Here is a 15,561-nt window from a genome sequence, read left to right as displayed (position 1 = left end):
GCTTAAAACGATAGCAGTCTGCAGGAGCTCAGCTCTGCCTCTGTTTATGGAGGGAAGAGAAACTAAGGAATGCTCCTTGGGAGTGGTGTAGGGGAGCAGCCACATGGGAAAATGAAGGGTGTGGCACCAGAAAAAAGGTGCTCCCAGGACTCCCTCCCACCAGCGCTCGGACCAAGGAAGAAGCATTTAATTTCAACCAGATTTTTAGACGGTTGCTTTTATTTGTTTTCATCTGAATTTGTGCCAAGGATTCAACTTTTCCTGTGCGTTTTATTAAAAACTTTATAAACAGCATTAATAAATAGATATAAAACTGCCACATAAATGACAAACAGAGGGACTAAATGAAATTCCCAAGGGTCAGCTGTTGAATAAGTAACAAAAGCACATCTTGGCATGATCAAATTCCCATATATGCAAATTAGGGACCGTGCTTTACCACAGAGTGTTTTAATTAATATTTATAAATCACAGAGCGCCTTTGAAAGGGCCAGTAAGCTATTTATATTATTATCATGTCACACAAATAACAAACCCTTTGGAGACTGCTGCCTACTTTGCATTTTGGTCTGAGAAGTGAGTGAGCATGTTGCCTGTGTTTTTTCTCCCTCGTAGGTGTGGTGTCAGCACAGCGGCAGGTCACCGTTCAGGAAGGACCCTTGTACCGCACGGAGGGCTCCCACATCACCATCTGGTGCAATGTGAGTGGCTACCAGGGACCTTCGGAGCAGAATTTCCAGTGGTCCATTTACCTGCCTTCATCTCCAGAGCGAGAGGTGCAGATCGTCAGCACCGTGGACTCTTCCTTCCCCTATGCCATCTACACCCAGCGCGTCCGCGGAGGGAAGATCTTCATAGAAAGAGTCCAGGGGAACTCAACCCTATTGCACATCACAGATCTTCAGGCCCGGGATGCCGGGGAGTACGAATGCCACACACCCAGCACTGATAAGCAATACTTTGGGAGTTACAGTGCAAAGATGAACCTAGTGGGTAAGGAGATGCTGTCTTCGCATGGCCCGCATCTGGCCTGACTCAGTTCTTTAGTAGTGTAATTTTGCTTTATGCCATGCATTTGACTTTAAAAAAGTCCCCAAAATCCCCACATATTTTAGGGGTCAACAGATAGCACAAGTAAACTAAATTTCTTTAGTTTACTAATAGGTGGTTGAGGGTGAAACTTTAAAAAGGTCTAATGCAGATGTTAAGAATTTCATAAGTTAACACTGTAACTGGTGAAAAGGGATATGAAAATATAAGGCAAGATGTTTGTGGTTGATGATCTGAATGACAAGGAAGATGAGACATATGACATCAGTTGGGAGAGAGGAGAAACCTCTCAGAAGGATAGGCCTTTGGGCAGCTCTGAGACCCACGGGGCACTGCTGAAGCAGGAAGCACATGTGGCTGTGGGTCCTTGCTCAGACCTCGTACATTGCAGGTCCTTTGGCTCCATGCGTAAGGAACTATGAACTGGCTGTCTCCCTTGTTGCTCCTTAATGCTGAAGGAAACATGAAGAAGAGGGATGCAGGAGCTTCCAATGTGGGCAGCCCTGGTCATAGTGTTTGTCAGTGTCAAAGGGTTAACCATATCAAGGCTGTTCTGTTTTTCTGCCTATCTTAATTTCTAGTTTTTATTATCACAACTAAGCAGTGGGTTTTCCTTTTTCTTTCTCTAACAAGTCTGTGTCCCAGCAGGAGACCTTTTGTGTGTGTGTGTGTGTGTGTGTGTGTGTGTGATGGAGTTTTGCTCTTGTTGCCCAGGCTGGAGTGCAATGGTGCGATCTTGGCTCACTGCAACCTCCACCTCTTGGGTTTAAGCAATTCTCCTGCTTCAGCCTCCCGAGTAGCTGGGATTACAGGCATGCACTACCACGCTGAGCTAATTTTGTGTTTTTAGTAGAGATGGGGTTTCTCCATGTTGGTCAGGCTGGTCTCGAACTCCCGACCTCAGGTGATCTGCCTCCCTCAGCCTCCCAAAGTGTTGGGATTATAGGTGGGAGCCACCGCACTCAGCCGTTCCCAGCAGGAGACCTTTAAGACCCAATCCTTGGGTGAGAACAGGGAGAAAGCACATACTAGTTGTAACTAAGGTACTCTCATCATACAAAGAGGTGGTGCTATTTAATCTCCAGAAAGATGCAAGGAAGGATCAGGGTATGATTCTGACCAAGAGATCACAGAGAAAATCTCTTCTCTTGCCAGAATCTCTTCAGACTGTCGCTTCCTTCCAGTGAGGACCCTTTGATGGATGAATTATGTGAAAATTAAACATACTAAAAATAGGGTATGATGATGATTTTTTTCTGCCAAAAATGGTTTTTTTTTTTAAAAATTGTCTTCCTGGGGCTGTACTGCTGAAGTAAGTTACAGAATTGGGATGTGGGAAGGAGAGAAAGGGGAAAATAAGGATGCTGTATACAAATGTAAAACTAAAAGTTCCAGGAGGCATTTCCATTTGAGGATCAGTCAGAAGTGAAGTTAAAGTATCTCAAAGTAGTGCCAGAATGAACAACAAATGTTATTTGACCTGTGAGACAATTGTTTAAAGACAGTATTTTCAGGGAGTTCATTTATTATATAATATGAAATACACCCCATGTTTCATCCAAGTGTTATTAAAATACCACACAGGTAAGTGTAAGCACCAAAATAATGCATTTCCAAATCCAAACAGAAAACATTCTGTTTATGTGCATTTGGGGCTGTCTGTGACCTTGAATGGATGGTTCAAGGATGACTGTTAGGGATGCAGGGCAGTGACGCCTGCATGGAATGGGAGCTTAGGCCCTGGGAGTCTCAGATTCTGTGGCTTTGTGACTGCACTCTCGGGACATTTCTGTGTTGCAGTGATCCCAGACTCCCTGCAGACCACTGCCATGCCCCAGACTCTGCACAGAGTGGAGCAGGACCCGCTGGAGCTCACTTGTGAGGTGACCTCGGAGACCGTTCAGCACAGCCACCTGTCTGTGGCCTGGCTCCGGCAGAAAGGTGGCGAGAAGCCCGTGGAGGTCATCTCCCTGAGCCGAGATTTCATGCTTCACTCCAGCAGCGAATATGCCCAGAGGCAGAGCCTGGGGGAGGTGCGGCTGGACAAGCTGGGGAGGACCACCTTCCGCCTCACCATCTTCCACCTGCAGCCTTCCGACCAGGGCGAGTTCTACTGCGAGGCTGCTGAGTGGATCCAGGATCCGGATGGGTCATGGTATGCTATGACCCGAAAGCGTTCCGAGGGAGCCGTGGTCAACGTCCAGCCAACTGGTCAGTCTCTCTGAGCCTCTTGTCCTGTCCTTTACCTGGTGGTGAAGGCTGTCAGATACTGGGAGGATGTGGAGACTCCTTCTTTGGGGGCCTCTACCAGGACAGCTGGTTTTCCTGTGAAGTTAAAACTGATCTCCTGTGCAGCCGGAGGGAGCTGAGGGATGTGCAGGACAGGGGTATCCTAAGACCTGAGTCACAGGCAGGTGCTGCACAGACTGAATCCTGCTTAGAGACATGCTTTCTTTGACCTACATGGTGTTTACACTTTTTTGAATTAGAAACTCATGTTAAAAATTGGGAGATTTCTGAGAAACTATTTGTATTTTAAAACTCTGGGCTTTCATTCCCATTAGCCACAGTTGCTGCCCCGTTTAATGATGTTGCTTTCCTCAGGTGCCCATCTGGTTTCATTTGCAGAAGACATTTGAGATAATGAGACTTCCATCCAAGGTCTAACATTATGAACTAGAGAAGTTTTGTCTTAAATTATTATTTTTTATCTAGTAATAGTCTTTGGTGATATTTTGTAATTTGCAAAATACTTTATCACATATTACTTCACCATCTCCCAGACGTTCTGTGAGGTGAGTAGGTGGTAGTATTTCTATTTTGCAGGTGAGGGTGCTGAATGCAGATTACTTTATGTTGGGGCTCAGGAGGAGTCATAGGGCATGTTGATAAGGCCAGTCTGAGAGTACCAGTTTCCACTCTAGATGTTTTCTTAAGGCCTGGAAGGGGTCCTGAGGAGGTTGTGTGATGTCTTTAGAGCTAAGGCAAAATGATGGTGGCACAGCCAGCTGAAACCCTAGGGCCCTGGCTCCTCTTGGTATCTCCTGTGGTCCCAGACTCTATCTCCCCAGGCTCCTGAGCCCACCAAGCTCCAGGCCAAAGCTGATGGCTGTCGCTGGCTGCCTCTGCTGGGCTGAGGGCAGGTTCTCACATGGGCCTTCAGTTCCCCCAGCTTTGGTGGACCGTGGCTGTTGTGCCATCACTAAGTTGCGATGAGTGGCTTGAAAGCCTTTCCTTGTGCGGTTGCTCACTTCTGGTGAGGACTGTGGTGGTTCTGGTGAGTGAGTGGAGGTGTGGCTTTTGGGAAATGAGCTGGGGAGTCCCAGTACAGGTGGGGTCCCTCTTCAGGACCTGTCTCTTGGACTCCCTGTCCCATTTGCTGCAGTCAGTTGTCTGGGTCTTTGCATACTTTCTCTGCCATTCTAGAGTAATGCTTCAGATTCAGCTAACAGTACACATTTTGGGGCTTCATCCCAGAAGTCTTCATTTGGGGGCTCCTGGGATGGGACCTGGGAAGCTGGATTTCCGGCACGCTTCCCAGGTAATTCTTCTGCTATCTACATTTTTTTCAAGCAAAGCTTCTAGGGCAGAAGCAATTCTCTGGACATCATTTTAATAAGTCATCTAATGTATGTGAGATCTTTTACCATAGGGGTTGGGTTCCCGGATGGGGAGCACTTTATCTGCTCTGTAGGACATTTAGCAGCTTGTGGATCTTTCAGTATTAAAAAATCTATCCAAGGGGCTTTACTTTATATTTATCCTTTCCCTTCCTGGATAGTTTTAAGATCAGCTTCAAAAGTTTGGGCCAAATTTTGAGTCTTAATGCTTTTAAATTAGGTTGCATCGGTTAATCTTCTTTATTTTAATCTTACCAATTTGGAATTAGAACTTTTTGAGTTTACCCTGAAAATGTATCTAGACTAAGCCAGCAGAGGGAAAACTAAGTGCAAAAAAAGTTGATGACTTCACTCTGCGTTCCTGTGCTGCTTAGGTTCAGCAGTTGCATCTCCAACTCTACCCTTCTCTTAGTTCGTTTCAGTAAACGTGTAGTTAGTCTCCACAGCATTGAAGGTGTGGTGGTGATAGGCATTAGGGGCTTCAAAGATGACTAGCACTGGTCCTTGCACTTAGGCAGACCGGAGAACCAGTGACCAAGTAGAATGTGCTAAGTGCATTGATAGCATTTGTATAGAGTGCTCTGGGAATACCGGAAATAGGAAGTGTTCTTGCAACCATGAGTTTTCTCTGAATGGGATGGTTGATAAGACAAATCCAGGAACGCCAATAAGTTTCTTGACTTGAACTGAGTCTGGAAGCTTAAGGAGTCAGCAGGAGGAGAAGCATAAAAGGACAAAAGAGTTTGATATGTTTGGCAAGCAGAAAGAAGTCAAGTATGACTAGTTCCGGATGTTGAGTTCTGGATGTGCGTGATGAGAAGAAAGGCAGCTGGAAGCCCCAAATGCTGTAGTGTAGAGCTGGGGCTTGACTCTGTGGGCCAAGAGTTTTCAAGCTGTTCTTGGAACCCTGGGAGCCCCTTAAAGGTGCCTAGGAGGTTAGACATCGGTGTGCGTGGGTGTTCATGTGCATTTGTGCACGCCCAGGAGTTCAGGGAGAAGGCATGAGAGGGCCTGGGTGGTCCCCCACTTGCTTCAACTGAATGTTTTCTATGTTGGGTGGCAAAAGATTTTATATGACTAAAAAGTCCCCTTCCTTTGTCCTCTTCTTAATAGTTTGAAAACCTCTGCTGCAGACGGTTGGAGAGGAGGTAGAGATTTTTAAGCAGGGAGTAACACAATCAGATCAGGGTTTCAGAAAGAAAAACCCATGGAGGCCACCTGGAGGTTGATTAAATCCATTGGGTCTGAAGTCAAGAGACCAGGTAGAAAAGAGCTAATAAGAGCTATGGCTAGGTCAGTGGGTGCCAGAGGCGAAAGAATAAAGAGCACAGTGGAAGGAGGGGTCCAACTGGCTAGAAGCCCAGGGGCTGGGGCTGGGGTTCCGGGGGTTCCTTGAACTGTGGAAGGGAAGGAACAATAATGAGGACATGCGGGACCTTTGCATTTGTGGCAGCATTGTATGTCTTTTGTGTTTGTAAATTCTAATGAAAGAGCCCATCCATCATGTAGACTCTGATAGAGATGCTCAGTATGCGAAACACCCAGTGAGTCCTCAGACATAGGGGTCTGGGGCTCAGAGACTGGGCCTGAGAGTGATCAGGGCCCCGGAAGAACCCATGGGGTAAAAATGGGACAGGGCCTGGGAGAACAGTAGCAGTAAGAGGTGACCAGAGAAGCAGGTGAGAGAGAGTGTGGAACAGAGTGGGCAGGCCAGCAAGAAGAGGAGCAGGAGGGAAGGTATCATAGAGCAGGCTCAGAGGCCTCAACCCACTTGAGGAAAGCCTTTGGTTGGGATGCGGGTAGGGGTAGGGTGGATCATTCGTGACATTTGCTAAGTCAGTGGAGCCTAATTTCAGTGAGTTGAAGTGGAAGGGGTATTGGAAAAAGCACAGGTCAGTTTCTAGAGATGTAATTGACTGGGCATAACCAAGGGCAGAAACGGGGGTGATGTGCTGTAAATCTTGTGTCTTCAACCTGGGAACATGAAGATGTCACCACAGTATGGGGGGATTCCCCTGAGATGAGAAGAGTCTTTGGCCGCTGAAAGAAGAAAGCCAGAGTTACAGCCAGGCTAACATGGAGCAGTGGAAAGGTCTGAGGTCTAGGGTACCCCTTGCCCAGCTCCAGTGGTGTTTATGTAGAACGAGTGCTTTTCTGTCATTGATGTCGGGTTATAAATAATTGGGTTGACCTGAGAGATAATATCCAGCAGATAACACGGACACTGTCCCATATGGGTGTGTGCATCTAGGCAGATGGTGGCAGAGAGAAATGTGCTTCCTTCAATCCATGCCTCTTAAGACTTGTCCCTTGGGAGCTGGAAGCTGTAACAGCAGCTACTTCATTGGAGGGGAGGCCCTGGAGTTGATGAGGTGGTTTTCCCTGTCAGGAAGTTTGGCTGCTAGAGGAAGTGGTTAGGTCACTGGAAAAAAGGGGTGTTTGTAGCAGGACACCAGCCTATGTAGGAGGGGAGGGGCTGGAGAGCCTGAGGAGTGGGAGGGGTAAAACTGAGCTGGGGCTGGAAAAGAGGAATGTGGATGCCGCTCATGTGTGATTCTTACGTTTTCTTGGGAAACAGAATCCTCATCTGCTTGAAGAACGCCTAGGACGGGATGAATGGGCACGATCTTGAAGACAGTGGGAAAGGCTAGAAATGCCAGTCTAGGGAAGGCAGGCAAGGTCGGAGCTAATGACTCCACATGGAATTCAAACGTCTGTGCCATGGGATTTTGCCCCCTCAGTGTTCTTTTTAGAGGAACAGAGCTAGAACTGGGCGGTGGTCACAGCTCCAGTCTCTAACCCTTAACTCCGTTTTCTTCCCCCGACTTCTGCCCTGGGTGCCTATGAGATACGATAGCTATCTCATGAGATTAATAGCCACTGTACACTGGTACACAGGTTGTGGTGATGCTGTTAGTGGTGATGAGCCCCTCTTTGGTCACCCCCTCGTGCCTGGTTAAACACCCAGCTCAACAAAAATTAGCCGGATGTGGTGGCTACTCGGGAGGCTGAGGTGGGAGGATGGCTGGAGCCTGGGAAGTTGAGGCTGCAGTGAACCATGATCATGCCACTACACTCCAGCCTGGGCAACAGAGCGAGCCCCTGTCACGATAAATAAGTAAATAAATAAACATTTAAAAATTAATAAATAAAAATTTTAAAAACACCTAGCTCTTTGGAGGTTGCTTGGGTTTAGTAATCATTTCACAGGCTGCCTGGCTTTCAGCGTAAGTAGGTACTTTCCCACTAAAGTACCTACTAAGTACTTACTAAGTGGGAAAGTACCTACTAAGGTTTAACCAGACGTGAGTACTTAGTAGGTACTTTCCCACTAAAGTAGGTACTTTCCTACTAAAGTAAAAGTACTTAGTAGGTACTTCGGTGGGAAAGTACCTACTACCACTGAAATCTGCCTAAAGATTTGGTCTGACAGGTGGTAAACTAGTGAACAGACATTTGTTTTCATTTTTTTCTGTGTAATTCTGTTAGGTTTTGTCATACTTACATCTTATTTCTAGTATTCACATGGCGGGGGCTAGAGAGGGAATTTTAATATAGTCATCCTTGAGCATTTGTTAGGATTGGGCCAGCACCTAGGCCGCTCTGTAGTTTTCTCCCACAGACCTCAGTGGGGTGAGTCTTACAATATCTGCTGAAAATGTTTATAATGCTGTTGCTTAAATAGAGTTCTGGGTGCATATATCAAGGCTATATCTTTGTAATCTACCATTCGAGTGATATTAGTAGCTTCTCACTGACCTGGGGGTCTCATCTAAGATATCTAAAGCTTCCGACTGATCCCCATTGGTCTTCACTGGGGTAACAGTTTGCTTAGACCGTCTGGGCTGAACTAGTTTTGAAATCTCTGTGATATTCAGAGGTTTCTCTAGGCCTCAGAGAACCTGGGTCTGAGTTATTTTTCTCACAAGCTAAGCACTGTGGTCCTCCCCGTGGTTAGTATTGTAAAGAAGAGGAAGGGTAGTGGGAATGTGCTGATGTGGTTTACTTGGCTGGGGCCCTCATTCACCCAGGATATGTCTCTTTTCTAACTTGTTCTCTCAGACAAAGAATTCACTGTTCGGCTGGAAACAGAGAAGCGGCTGCACACAGTGGGAGAGCCGGTGGAGTTCAGATGCATCCTGGAGGCTCAGAATGTCCCCGACCGTTACTTTGCTGTCTCCTGGGCCTTCAACAGCTCGCTCATCGCCACCATGGGCCCTAACGCTGTACCTGTCCTCAACAGTGAATTTGCTCACCGGGAAGCCAGGGGACAGCTTAAAGTGGCCAAAGAGAGTGACAGTGTCTTTGTGCTGAAGATCTACCACCTCCGCCAGGAAGATAGCGGGAAATACAACTGCCGGGTGACTGAGCGAGAGAAAACCGTGACCGGGGAATTCATTGACAAGGAGAGCAAGCGTCCCAAGAACATCCCCATCATAGTCCTCCCCCTTAGTAAGTAGAGAGATGTGCTGCGTTCTTCTCCTTTGGCTCAGCATGATTTAGGAGAGGTAGGGGAAAGCGAATAGCATGGGGAGGGTGAGGGGAGGGCAGGTGTAAGGAACCCTTGAGGTAATGCAGAGCTGGGGGAAAACCGTTGGGCCTCTCTTCCCTGTTAGCCCACCTGCCTACAGTTAGCAGGCTCCCCATAGCAGAGGATCAGGATCAGGGGTGTGTTGGCAGGCCAGGGCTGGGCATAGGCATATCCGAGTGCTAGCAGCCCTGTGCATACACAAGCAGTGCCAGCTCAGCTTGGAGGGAAACCAGGAATCCCAGAAAACTGTTTGCTCCTGTGTGGGAATCAAGTCCCAGAAGAAGTAGGTAGATGCCTGCCTTGAAATCTCACTTAAGGAGAATTGATCTTTTATGGGAGGATTTTAAATCATAAAGTATATTATTAAGAATTTGCCATCGGGGTTTTTCAGGTATAAAGGCTGGCATTTCCCTAAATGGCTCTTCCCTGTTGAAATTGCATTTCTAAAAGTCAGTGGGTGGGACCTCTCACATCTTCCTGGAGCATAGCCTTTTAAGCTTAGCTGATTTCTGAGGCTGCCTCAGTGGGCTCCCAGCTTCCATGTAGACTGGCCTTGTGTGGGTGGGTAGCGGCCATTGCTAGGGATTCCAGAAACTACTGATGTTTGCTTGTGTTGTGTTTAAACATTCATATTATCAAGATATTCTTATTAATCTCATTCTCCCATAGTTCTGTTTTTAGTAAAAAGAATAAAAACTTATAATGCTCTGATTTTAAACAAATGGTAAAGTTTTAAGACTAACCTTTAACCTTTTCTCAGCTGCTCAAACTATTCTTTCTCTAAGCCTTGTAATAATTTCCTTTACATTTTTGTTTATATGTTTTAATATTGAAAAGATTTCTCTTCAAGTGTGAAGTAAAAAGTAGCCACAGGGGTCATCTTGTCCTCTTGCCACTCTTTTCTTCTTTTCTCATCAACTGGATTGTTTTCTTTTATGCTTATTATTATTTTGTTAAAAACCATACAAATACATGTCTAATTATCTTGAAATTCTTTTGTTTCTTAGCCTTTCCCCCCACTGCAGTGCCTAGCATGGTGCTTTGCATAGAGTAGGTGCTGTACAGTTGATATTATTGAATTGAATGCCCACTGTCTTTACTATTTTCCTGTCAGTCTGTGCTTGCCTTAACCACAGACTCTCTACTTTTAAATCTGCAACTAATTCCTCATTGTTTTCTAAGGATCAAGTGAAGGGCAGCCACGCTGTTTACTTCCTATATTTTTTGTACTAAGATTTCCCCCAACCCCTTCTAAGAACTTGTTTGATGATCTGTGGCCTGCTATATTGCTTTTCCAGCAGATAACTGGGTAGTTAAAGTCCCCCAGCACCACCAGATCCTGTCCCAAGGCCACTTGGGTAAGTCTACCGAAGAACAACAACAATCACATCGGTAATGGTGATAATGCCTTGGATTTTAATGGCGCTTTTCCTCCAAAGAGACCAAAGTGCTTCTGCATATATCATCTCCTTCTCCGCTCCCACCTCTTAAATCCTTGTAGAGGCCAATATGATATCCGCCTAATGAATGAAGAAATCAGAGCACCACACAGGAAGTGACAGAGCTGATTGTTCAATTAGTGGTTGAGCTTGCATTGCATTAGGAAATATTTGCTTCTAACTCCAAACCCACCGCCCTGCGCTTAGCCTGTGCTACACCATCAACCTCCTGATTTGAAATTTCATTTGTGAACGTGTACTCAGTTTTTCATTAGTTCTGTCCTAGTTTTCACTTAATCCAGAGAGTTTAAAATTGTCGGCTGCCTTGTCTCAGGCCTGGAAATCCCCGTAAATAGTGTTAGTGGGTAGTGAGGCACTAGGTCTGTAGTTGCCTTTGCCTCAGCTGCTATAATAAAATAGCATTTCTTCTTGTAGCCCCACATGCTAACTATGTGGGTTTTCCAGGCTTGCTCAAGCAACAGAGCACCACCAAACAGTAGCCCTTACAATAAATGAGCCAGGACGTGCATAAGCGTCCACTGGGATGACAGTAGTGGATGGGAGTGAGGTCCTACACGTCATTCTTCTGCTTAAGACAAGTGAAAGGATTTTCTTCCTTGATGCTGAAGTTGCCCTTTTAATCCCTTATTTTGAATTGATAACAGTGGGGATGAGTCTTTAATCTAAAGAGGAATATTGTTGTTATTTTTTTTTTTTTTTTTGAGACGGAGTCTCGCTCTGTCGCCCAGGCTGGAGTACAGTGGCTGGATCTCAGCTCACTGCAAGCTCCGCCTCCCGGGTTCACGCCATTCTCCGGCCTCAGCCTCCTGAGTAGCTGGGACTACAGGCGCCCGCCACCTCGCCCGGCTATTTTTTGTATTTCTTAGTAGAGACGGGGTTTCACTGTGTTAGCCAGGATGGTCTCGATCTCCTGACCTCGTGATCCGCCCATCTCGGCCTCCCAAAGTGCTGGGATTACAGGCTTGAGCCACCGCGCCCAGCCTATTGTTGTTATTAATGATGAGGAAAAATAATTACCTCATCTAATCCTCTCAATGTCATGCCCTAAGAAGTAGGCACTATTAGTATCTCCATTTTGCACATTGGAAATGAGAGCTTTGGTAGGTTAAGGAAGAACCACAGGATTACAGAGTTAGGAAGTTTCCAAATCCATCCTCTTAACCATTAGTGCTATACATGGTGACGGTTCAGGAGCCTGATCATCTCTGTGAATCGTCCTGGTATGACTTCTGGGGGAGGTTGCCCTCCTGGGAAAATTGCTATTCCCTGCCCTATCCACACCTTTTATTTTTCACATAAAACAAGCAAATCCAGAATGGGTAGCAGGCATCCTCGATATAATAAGAGCTACATGCTGAGTCTCTGTGCTCGTCTTTGTTTCGGCCTGTTGGGGAAATAAAGGAGAGAAAAGCTTTGATTCAAATGCATTGTTATGTGTATGTGTGTGTTTTCTCTTGGTAATTGGGTGTGCCTCTTAAAATCTGGGATTTGATTTAATTAATTGGTTTAAAATTATTGCATGTATTTCATGTGGGTAGTACCCAAAAATTGGAGCCAAATTAGTTACTTTGTGTTCTTTAATACTTACGGGCCTTCTGAATTCCATATAGATAATTATACAAAATACTATATGCATAATTAAAACAATTAGGCTCTCTGTGATGGTTATAAAAACAAAGAGTTATGGGGAATAGTAAAATTAATCATGATCATGATCACCAGTTTTTGAAAACCTACTGTGTGTTAGGTGAATCTACGTGTCATCTCATTTACTTTGTAATATTTAAAGAATTCTACAATTAAAGGTATCTCTCTGTCTTACAGAAGAAGAGGCTGAGGCATGTCGAGTTTAAATAACTCGATTGAGTGAATTCAGATAGTTAAGTGAGCAGCAGAGGCTAGATGAGACAGGGAAGGGAGTGGAATCCTTATCCCAAACTTTTGATTTGCAGAATGTTTCTAGACAGAGAGCAAAGGAGCCCCAGGGTTGACTAGACAGGCGGGAGAGTGGTGGATGACGAGCTGCTGGCTTTGTTTTATTCCTGTGTGTTAATGAAAGAATGAAAGCCCGCTCCTCACGCACTCTGCAAAACTAGACCATCTGTGCTCCCTTATTGCCCACACTTAAGCACACGTTATCGTCCAAATACTTCCTATCGGGTTTTTTTTTTTTTCCTATTTACTAAATTGTCCTGAAGGACTCAAATGGCACATTATGAATGTTCAGCTTTTATTTGACTGCTGGAGTACCGAATGGTAGGAAGAGTGAAGTGAAGTAGGATTTTGGAGTTGCTCGTCTTGCTGAAAATTCAACTTGAAAAACCCGGAACTCCAGCTGAATAGATTACCCGATAAATTGTTTTATGCCCTGAACATCATGCCACTATGTTGTATTTGTTAGGTTCTTATTCAGTCTCAGGTCTTAGAACCTTGTTAGCCCAGTCCTCTGCACACGGCAAAGAACATCCTAGATGATCAGATCTAAAATCCCAGGGAGCGACGCCCAGAGCCAGCCAGGGCTTGCAGCAGCTAGTGTCAGAGTGTTTTTGACCCTCCGAGGCTCACCGTACCTGAATGTGATTCCATTTGCACCCCTCCTCCTGTTTCCTCTGTGGGGGGGGCGCCGTGGAGACCGTTAAAGCCTCCAGTGTGTTTCTCTCTCCCTCTTCCTAGAGAGCAGCATCTCCGTGGAGGTGGCCAGCAATGCCAGCGTCATCCTTGAGGGCGAGGACCTGCACTTCTCCTGCAGCGTCCGCACGGCAGGCAGGCCGCAGGGTCGCTTCTCTGTCATCTGGCAGCTCGTGGACAGGCAGAACCGCCGCAGCAATATCATGTGGCTAGACCGGGATGGCACCGTGCAGCCAGGCTCGTCCTACTGGGAGCGCAGCAGCTTTGGGGGCATCCAGATGGAGCAGGTGCAGCCCAACTCGTTCAGCCTGGGCATCTTCAACAGCAGGAAGGAGGACGAGGGCCAGTATGAATGCCACGTGACTGAATGGGTGCGGGCGGTGGATGGCGAGTGGCAGATTGTTGGGGAGCGCCGGGCCAGCACTCCCATCTCCATCACAGCTCTTGGTGAGTGAGCGGTGGGACTGGCGGTGGGTCTGGCATGGAGACTGCTTCAGTGTCAAACACCTTATCCTGACTTTTGTCAGAGTTCTAGCAGGAAACTGTGGCCAGTCTTTCACATATAGAGGTTTAAGTACTTTCCTTTATGTCTATTTTGTTTCTTACAAGAGTTTAATTAATTAAGGTGGTGCTAGCAGGGTCTAAGGGACCCACAGTGGATGATGGGCTCCCGAGGGATAGCAATAGCTGGGAGCTGTGACTTCTCCTAGTCTGGCTGGGAGGGAGTGATGTTATCAGAACTCTATCCGGGTTACAGAACCCACCCAACCAAAGTGGTGGCCCTGGGTGGAGGAACGTGGCCACTGCCAGCCTGGCCTTCAAGAGAGCAGAGGGACTGAGCACTGTGTGGCATGTCTTTCCTGCCCTGCTGCCCAGGGGCCAGCCTTCCTGAAAGTGAGCAGAGAAGGGTTCAAAATCACCTGTTGGCATTTATTTAGCATTTACTATGTTCCTGGCTGATCCTTAACACTTAAACTTAGTTGTCCCATTGAATCCCCACCTAGCCAAGTGACAGACACTTTCATTTTATGGAGGAAACTGAGACCGAGACACGATAAATACGTTGCCTAAGGCTACAAGTTTCTACTACTTAGTGGGGTCCATACCTAACAAAGCTATTCCCTCATTAGCATGGAATGAAAAGATACCTTGAGATTTGCTGAAACCAAAGAAGATTAGATTTGCTTCTCATAGGGTAAAGAGGCTTCTATCAACATTTACCTGCCTGGATAGAATCAGTATATTAAATTTTAAACAACCAGTCTGTGACTTTGCTGGGAAAGAAACTTGTTACGTGACATTGGTTGTCCTCAGCAACTTTATGTCCCACTCTCTGGGACTGTGTCACCACTTTCCTTGCAGGTAGGGATGGTGATGCTTTTGGATACTCCCAGTAAAGATGGCAGCCCCAAGTGGTTTTTGTCCTTAACAGAGTCCTCCATTTTCTTACCCCTCTGAGATTAGAATTACATTTATTTTCTAAAGCTTAATCCTAAAGATTGACCTGCTTTTTGCAGTAATTATACAGCTCAGATTTCTGTCTTAGAAACTTCTTCCAGTGATTGTGTTTCCTGATCAGCTCAGTTCCTGTGTCCATACTCAGCACTGTGTGGACCCAGTGAGGTGGAACGTGGGGGGCAACTTTTGGATGTCCAGTACTGGTAGTTTTTTTTAACCATCCTGGAAGGTTAGGAATGTCTGATGAGTGATTTGAGTTATGAGGATTGTTTCTCTAGAAGTAATTTATGGTATCAGGTTATCCCCTGAGTTTTTTCTTACTCACCATATGTCTGGTGGTTCTTACAGCCAGGGGCACTGAGAGGCTCTGCCCTGGGATCCGGAGGCCAGCACTGTTCATCTGATCTCCACCACTGAGATACCTCTGGCTAGAGCCATAATCAGGTGGCCCAAAGGACTGAACAAGGAAGAATGGGAGGGCACTCTGGACTAATTAAGGTTGTCTTTTCAGTCTAAAGTTAACAATGACACACATGAATTTTCCTATCAGTATAATTAGATGTGGGTCCCAAATGTACAATGGGCCATTATGACTGTTCAGTTAGAGCAGCTTGGGTGCTCTGTGGCCATGGCATGTGCCCATGTCAGGACTAGACAGTGTCATTTACTTGGAGAAGCACTCTCCCCTTCAGGTGTGAAGGCAGGAGCACCTGCTGTGGGTCCTGTCCCTGAGGTTCTGTCCTACACCACTCTCATGCAACACCTACTACACACAGGTGCACAGTGACCGTCACAGGTGCTTCATGTTTAAGGA

The 15,561-nt window shown here is 46.2% G+C and overlaps 1 protein-coding gene across 2 annotated transcripts in view; it reads left to right on the top strand.

Moving 5' to 3' along the window:
* IGSF3 (immunoglobulin superfamily member 3) overlaps positions 1–15,561 on the top strand; it is a 93,470-nt gene that overhangs the window by 50,630 nt on the left and 27,279 nt on the right. Inside the window, exons 3-7 of one of the 2 annotated variants that reach the window (XM_025356453.1) lie at positions 616–993; positions 2,851–3,261; positions 8,733–9,122; positions 10,500–10,559; positions 13,335–13,736. In XM_025356453.1, the coding sequence (XP_025212238.1) occupies positions 616–993; positions 2,851–3,261; positions 8,733–9,122; positions 10,500–10,559; positions 13,335–13,736 (1,641 nt within the window). The remainder of the gene's footprint in view (positions 1–615; positions 994–2,850; positions 3,262–8,732; positions 9,123–10,499; positions 10,560–13,334; positions 13,737–15,561) is intronic. The other variant, XM_025356460.1, reaches the window with a different exon arrangement.

Source organism: Theropithecus gelada, chromosome 1 (assembly GCF_003255815.1).
Source record: "Theropithecus gelada isolate Dixy chromosome 1, Tgel_1.0, whole genome shotgun sequence".
NCBI classification, from domain to species: domain Eukaryota; kingdom Metazoa; phylum Chordata; class Mammalia; order Primates; family Cercopithecidae; genus Theropithecus; species Theropithecus gelada.
Note: the sequence above shows the minus strand (reverse complement) of the source record. Positions and strands in the feature narration are given on the sequence as shown.